Below are 8,182 nucleotides of genomic sequence, written 5' to 3'. Positions count from 1 at the left end.
TATATGGTAGCACATGGCTGTGACTAGAACGTGACACGAACTCAAAACTCTAAAAGACTAAAACTAAGACCAGCAACTCGACACAACCGATGCAAACCAAAAACTCAACAAGCCCTAACTAAGTAGTGCAAGCAAAGGCTCAAAGGGTTTATAGGATTGTGGTAAACTAACCTACTATTTTGTTTGGCTTTTCTGGACTATAGGAAAAATTAAAAACAGCGAAGGATTCGAAGTCTCTCACTGATAAACCTTGCTCTGATACCAACTGATATGAACCCGCTAGGGTGAATCCCGATCTTTCGATGAGAGAAGGTGGATAACTCGATTTGGGGATGGAGATGACATTCACAGCCCGACTACAAGCATCCAAGGATGCTGCGCCTTAGCAACCGATACACCACCTCCAACGGTCGTCATGATCTTGTGGAGCACGATCAACTAAACCACTAGGGAATTCCTACAAGCAATCGAGGAACAAGCAAGAACAAATAGAACAAGCAACTCAATTGCAAATATGGAGATGAAAAACCAATCTAAACTCACAAAGTTGGGGTTTTGAATCAAGTAGAATGGATGGTCTAGTCAACACATGCGTCTACAAGGAAGTAGCAATGGCTAAACTTTCAACAGAACAAAATCCAACTATTCTTGGTGGTGGCTAAGGGGTATATGAAGGTGGAGGGACGACCACTAGGGTGTTGGGGGTCATGTTCCAACCCTAGGACGCATCCCTAATGGACCCGACTTGATACATGGCCCATTGGCCAAACTAAGGCGATGTAGCACCTTTGGACAGAAAACCTCTCGGTAGTAATTCGGTCATTGCAGCCGCCTTAGAACATATATGGACTTGATTCTAGATCCATGTGAAAATAGACTTCATAAGGATTCCATAAAGTATTTGAACACCCCAATCCGAGTCCAGATGAGGTCGTGGCTGCCGTTGCAAGTTGGCACGGTGTTGTAGTCCGAATCCAGCCCCAAAACGTGTTGGATTTGATCTCTTTCTTTTCTTGGGCCAAAAGTGACGTGGTGTCCTAGTGGAGAACGTTGGGAATACTTGTACTTGGCCCCCAATCAACTTCTTTGGTCCTCCATGCCTTCAATGTGTCTTTAACACTCTTTTTGATCCATGTATGTATTTCTAAAAATGACAATGAACACACATCATGGTGCAGCATCAATTCATCAAATGTATCAAATACAATTATGGTAAAGGATTGTTTCACGTGTGAATCAAAAGTTGCTAATGTGGTTGTATCCAAGCATGTGATGTCCTCATCACTTTTGGGCTACATCGTTAGTGCTCAGGGCATTGAGGCAAACCCTGAGAAAGTCTCGGCCGTCACCAGAATGAACTGGCCGACCTATGTGAAAGATGTCCAGAAGCTTACAGGATGTATGGCAGCCCTGAGCCACTTCATATCACGATTTGGTGAGAAATGTCTCCCCTTCTTCAAGCTACTGAAGGCTAATGAGCATTTCGAGTGGACGGAGGATGCCGACAAGGCCTTTGTTGAGCTCAAACAGTTCCTGACTTTGCCTCCAATTATGATTGCACCTCAATCCAGTGAGACTTTACGGATCATATCGCCACAACCTCCTGGGTTGTTAGCATGACTATCATCATCGAGTGTGAGGAGGCTTGGCATGCGTATAAGGTCCAGCGACCTATTTACTTTGTCATCAAGGTTCTGAACGAGTCCAAGGCTCAGTATCCTCAAGTCTAGAAGCTATTGTACGTAGTCCAAATCACATCCCGCAAGCTCCACCATTACTTCGAGTATTACAAGATCACCGTGGTCACCGAATTCCCCCTTGGTGATATCCTCCACAATAAAGAAGCCAGTGGCTGCATCATCAAATGAGCGGTCTAGATCGGCACCTACTCCATTGAGTTCATGAGCCGACCTACTATTAAGTCGCAAGTTCTGGCAGATTTTATCGCCGAATGGACCGAAGTCCAAGAGCCTATACCATCCAATCGCCCTGAGCATTGGAAGATGTACTTTGATGGTGCGCTCAACATTGATGGTGCTGGTGTAGGCATGTTGTTTATTACCCCATCTAGGGATGAGCTCCGATATGTTCTCTGGATCCATTTTTCGGCCTCCAATAACACCGCCGAATATGAGGTAGCTCTGCACGGCCTCCATATCGCCGCCAAACTCGGTGTAAAATGCCTCATGGTTTTTGGTGACTCTGCCCTAGTCATCAACCAGGTCAACAACGACTAGTCCTGCACCAGCGAGAAGATGGACGCTTACTGTGCCGAGATCAGAAAACTAGAAGGAAAATTCTATGGCATCGAGTATCATCATCGGGACACCAATCAAGCGGCTGACCGCCTATCTAAACTAGGGTCTTCTAGAGCTAAAGTCTTGGTAGGTGTGTTCATTCAAGATCTCATGACTCCATCCACCAGGGAAGAATAGCCAGTCGACGAAACGCCCCATGCTGAGCAGTTAGTCCTAGCAGTGCCTGCTCCTAGCCATGACTGGAGAGAGCAATTCATCAAGTATCTCACCGTAGCTAAGGTCCCGAGTGACAAAACAGAGATGGAATGACTCACTCATCATAGCAAGCACTATGTGCTCATTGATGGCAAGCTAATGCAGCAAACAAGAAGAGCTATTGTAGAAGTGCAACTCCCAAGAGGAAGGTGAAAAATTACTGCTCGAGATCCATGCTGGTTCATGTGGCAACCATGCAACCTCCAGAAATCTAGTCAGCAAGGCATTCTGAGCTAGTTTTTATTGGTCATCCACTGCGGCAGATGTTGAGGCACTCGTTCGGTGTTGCGAGGGTTGCCAATTTTTTGCCAAATAGATACATGTGCTAGCTCAAGCCCTTCAGACCATCCCCGCATCTTGGCCCTTCTCATGCTGGGGACTGGTCATGGTTGGGCCCTTCTAGCCAGCTCTGGGAGGTTTCAAATATGTGTATGTCGCCATTGATAAGTTCTTTGAGTGGATCGAGTAAAAACCCCTTATCACCGTAACTGTGAAGAAGGCAGCCGAGTTGTTTGAGGACATCATGCACCATTTCGGCCTACCAAATAGCATTATAACCGATCTGGGTTCTACTTTCACCGGCAATGACTTCTAGAATTTTTGTGAAGACCAGTGCATCTCTATCAAGTATGTCTCTTGCCCACTCTAGAGCCAATGGCCAGGTTGAATGGGCAAATGGCATGATCTTAGATGCCCTTCAAAAGAGACTGTACAAGAAAGACATGAAGCATACGGGAAGGTGGCTCAAAGAATTGCCAGCAGTAGTCTAGGGACTTCGAACCTAGACCAGTCGCAATACTGGTGTCTCTCCATACTACTTGGTGTTTGGCTCGGAGGCCGTCCTCCCAGCTGATATCGCCTTCTGAGCACCAAGGGTGGAGAATTTCGATGAAGAGAAGTCGGCTATCGCTCGACAGGAAGATATTGATCGCCTAGAAGAAGAACGCCTAGTGACATGTGTTTGTACAGCCAAGTATCTAGCGGGCCTATGGAGATATTACAACTACAATGTTCATGAGCGAACCTTTGCAGTCGATGACCTCGTTCTCCATTGAAAGCAAAAGACCGAGGGCTTGCACAAGCTCTCATTGCACTGGGAAGGGCCATACATCATCAAGGAAGTTACCCGACCAAGGTCTTATCGACTATGTGACTTTGAGGGGATAAACATCCCCAACTCCTGGCACATTGACCTCCTTAGGCATTTCTATTCTTGAAGCGTTTTACTAAAGATATGTATTTCTCCATATTAGATGATTCAATAAAGTTTGCGCTAATTTCTCTGATTATGTTCTCCAATTATGTTCTCCATATTTCACCGCATGTTTTCTCTGGTTGGCATGCCATAATATAACTCTCTGCTCACTCTCCATAACTAAAACATCTCCATAACATGTTATTCGCCAACTCTCCATAAGTGTCACTATTAATATGGTCACCACTATACTCGCCGACCAGTCATGTTTTTACCCGTGACATCAGAGGCAGCCCTAGTCTCGACTTCCTCCTACGCGTCCACGAGCCATGCTCTACGCTATGGACAATCAGCAGTGGCTCCTTAGCAATGCTCTCGTCTCTTACGCATACATGGCTACCAGCCACTCCACACTATAGAGCTTAGGGGCTAGCCAAGGCTGGTGCCATGGTATAAAACTAACTACAAAGCAACTAAATCTTATTTAACATATGAATATAACAAACTCCAAAATAAACATCAAGTTTATATTTACATCTACAACCAGCAACAGCTTAAAGTTTTCTACTAAAACTCTTGCTAATTTTGTTGGTTTTGCTCCCTCTCGCTAAATATGTCTAGGTCTTCGACGAGCCTTAAAGCCGATTCCATTGCCCCCTCCATGAGCTGCTCCACCTCGGCATCATTTGTCACTTCAGGAAACCCACCATCATTGACCTCCAGGCTCACCACGGGGTATAGGGACCTAACAACCGCTAAGGCATGCCCAGCAGCGGTACACACAATGTTATGGATGTACGCCCTAAAGTTGGTCAAGGCCCCTTTGCACCTCTCCACAGAAGGGTCTAACGGATGAGGACTGATGTTGAGATCTCCCATCGGGGACGGTGCTAGGTTCCTATCAATGAAGTTGAGCACTGGCGTAATTTCAGTTATGATAGCCCTCATTTTGTCATGGGTGGCCTTCAGACATAGCTCATAGTCTTCATATTGCGCCTTGGAGTTGGTGTGCACCACTGCAAATACCAATACAGCTCAACCAACTAGGTTACACACAAAGGACAGACGTCCGAGCAACTATGTCAACTTAAATTGCAGCTCATCGATGGCTTTCTGACGTGCTTCCTCGATAGCCTCTTTCTCCTTCCGCATGGTTTCTGCTGCCTCTCAGACCAGGAACAGTTGTGTCGCCAATTCTGCACACACAACAATGATGATGGGGCAGCAATGACAGGTCGGCAGGCATCAAGACTTGAGGTCTTACCATTTTTTCCTCTACCACAAGGGCAAGCTAGGTTCCTATGGCTGCTAGCAGGCCGGACACGCTATTGAGTCTTGCTTTGGCAACATTGGACTGCTCGGTCTTGGCTAGCTTTTCTGACCCTAGGTGCTCCATGTGCATCTGCATCTGGCCTTGCTCTTCCTTGAGCCCAGCCAGTCTCTAGTCCAGCACCTTCACCGATGCTAGCAGCCGCTCATTTTCCATGAACATGGGCTCCACTCATTCCAGCTGTCGACGGCGGTGTTCAGTGGTGCGCATCATGTCCTACAATGGGATCGGTTGTAAACACTGCCGAAATGGAACTCATATCAACACAAGTATGACTTACTCGAATTTCTTTGTTCACCAACCCGAGGCTGGTCTCTAGTTTCTGTATCTATGGGTTGGCGTGATCTTCATACACCATATCGACCTGGTCTCCACGCTTCAATAAGGTGTGTGTCATGGTCTCCATGTCATACCACGACAGCGGTAGCTCCTGGGGGATCTCCTCTACTCTCTCAGCCGCCTCGCCTATGGGCCTTGGCACATCTTCAGCATGGGGATGGCTTGGTGCCCCTAGACTCAAACCATGTAGGGCCCTAGGGCAACTGGACACCTACTCCACCCTAGGGCCAAACCCCAACATCGGTGGGAATGGGGGGCAACTTGACACTCGCCCAGTGCCTGCGCCGGTCATTCCGATGTCCTCAATAGGTTACACAACCCATGAACTCCTGGTGTCATCGCCTGCAAAGGATCCCTCTGCCCTCGACATCATGGCCGATCATCTTTCGCTCGTGGCTGTAGTGTTTATAGGGGCAGTGGGAGGCATCACAACATGGGGCTTTTCTACAGCCCTCACCGGCTGCAAAGTGTCGGTCAATGGTTTGCTGTTCCATGCTAGTCGTCTCTCAAAAACTTTAGGATATAAATCAAGTTCCACAATTTGTAACAGTAGCAACTTACTTGCTAGATCGCCTAATGGTGCATTTGATCTTGTGTAGACCACTAGGGCTGCCCATCTCAGTGGTCAGCATCACCTCCTTCCTATGACCTGGGGGCATAGGGATTGCCTCTAGGGGTGCTGCACCGGCGGATACATCTCCTCTGGCCTCAGCCTCGTGTTCAAGCTTGGGGACTTCAACTCTGGCCTGATCGGTAGGGCTCTTGGCTCGCCGGTCAGGACTCCCTGTCTGCTCGACACTCCTTGCCATGCTGGTGTCCTCTCCTCTAGGAGGGGGTAGTGGCTGCTCGATGAGCCAACTCACTGATAGTGGCACCCTATCCTCTGAGTCCTAGTCTTCACTCTCTGACCTGCCGACATATCGCCAATGCTAGTGGGGTGGGGAGTCTTTGATGCTAATATCATTGCCTCAGTGTAGTGTTGTTGTCGTCTTCCCCTTCTTCGCCACCGGCGCCTCACGGAGTGGCTGCTTGCCACTCCGTAGGTTGTGATGGACAAGGCTAGGGTGGCCTCTCATTTTGTCTAATGAGTTGGTCGGCATGATTTGGGCCATCACTGTCTTGATGCTAGCAACACTTCGTGGACCCTTGAATCTATCCTTAGCTGTAGGCCAAGTCCCATTTGGGACCCTAGAGACATACACCTTCCGGTCCTGGTCGGCAAATCAACAAACAGGTGTGAAATGGAATGCACTGCGGGCGGGGTGGGCTATATAATGGTTTGCCCCTGCCCCTTCATCTCTAGGGTTTTTGGGAAACTGTGCTGTATCATGCACGCTTGTTCCTGCTTTCGCTGCTCCACACACACGAGCCCACCCACAGTTACTATGTGTCGCTCTAATTTCTCAGTGCTTTCCATTAAATGGGCCACTGTGTCTCCTTCGGTGAGAAGCTAACACCGGGTGGCCTGTTTTCCAACTTTGCTCCATTTATTGATGGGTTCTTTACTCCATGATTATTTGATGGCTTGCATAGGCTATCTATCATGACTAATTTTTTCCCAGACCGTTGGTTCTATTTCAAGGCTTCTTTGACATTGCTACAAGATTCATTTTTCATCTTCTAGCAAGCTCGGGGACTAAGTGTGTACAGTTCACCTTGCAGTGAATGTACTGATATGATTTATTAGCTACACTAGGGACTGGATGCTTTCTTGGCTACACTGGGAACCACTCAATTTTTCTACAAGACCCTGACACCAAGTGTATTCTCCACCTAATCTTAGGTTTAGGGACTACATTCGATACAACGCACCTTGCGGTGCATGTATTTGTTCTTCATGGTGCTTTGGCTACACCAAGTCTATCACTTAATGCCTCTGTTTTGCCTCGGTGATCACATCACTAGCGCAACGCAGTTGGCACTTAAGTGTGTACACTTCACCAGCCAAGAATTTTCAATTTTTCTATTGTGCTCCTTACATCCTATTGGTGAGCCTCACTTGGCTAAGTCCGAGGCCTACTGATTAGTCAAACAGGTCGGCATCCATCCTCACAGGTCATCACATCAGATAAGCTAGTTGGCAAGCTTCTTCATCACCCAGGTCACCAGTCAAACTGGTCAGCCTTAATCTTTACCGCCCAGGTCATCAGTCAAACTGGTCGGCTTTCATTTTCACCGCTCGGATCATCTGTCAAGCTGATCAGCTTCATGTTAAACTGCTCGGACTTGATCAAGATGTCATCACCAAGCGGATATAAGGCACTCAGGGACTAGCTATGGGGGATCTGACCCTAGGTGTCCATGGCGATGCACATGGGCCGCATCAACAGGGACGGTCTAGCCCACAAGACAAAGGCCTACGGCACACAACATTACTCGGCACACGCCGCAAGGCACCTCAATGACATCCTAAAGATCACATAGAATCTATTAGGATATGCATAATGTATGACTCCATGTAAAGATTATTTGTTACCCAATTAGACTTAGACCTGATCGGTATGTAATCCTACCCCCCGGGCTATATAAGGCAGGTAGGGGACCACCTCAAAACATGCACAATCATATACGATAGCCAATACAAACCGATGGGACACATGATTAGGGTATTACATCAAGCTGATGGCCTAAACCTATATAAACCTTGTGTCTTATCACCATCTCGCTCCTAATCTCGCTCACCTCTCCAATCAATCTACCATCGTGGGTAGCCCACTCGGTGGACTACCAAGCATCTTTTGTCAACACCAATGTTCCAGAGTTTTTATAAATTTTCAAAAATAAAACTCAGAGATTCCATTATAT

General features: G+C 47.3%; 1 protein-coding gene across 1 annotated transcript; it reads left to right on the top strand.

Moving 5' to 3' along the window:
• The first annotated feature begins 1,209 nt into the window (after positions 1-1,209).
• LOC136454708 (uncharacterized mitochondrial protein AtMg00860-like) lies at positions 1,210-1,620 on the top strand. The gene has a single exon (XM_066455032.1). It carries the CDS (start codon positions 1,210-1,212, stop codon positions 1,618-1,620), a length of 411 nt encoding a protein of 136 aa, XP_066311129.1.
• Positions 1,621-8,182: the final 6,562 nt, after the last annotated feature.

Source organism: Miscanthus floridulus, chromosome 5 (assembly GCF_019320115.1).
Source record: "Miscanthus floridulus cultivar M001 chromosome 5, ASM1932011v1, whole genome shotgun sequence".
Classification (NCBI taxonomy): domain Eukaryota; kingdom Viridiplantae; phylum Streptophyta; class Magnoliopsida; order Poales; family Poaceae; genus Miscanthus; species Miscanthus floridulus.
This window is presented reverse-complemented; position numbering and strand designations above follow the sequence as displayed.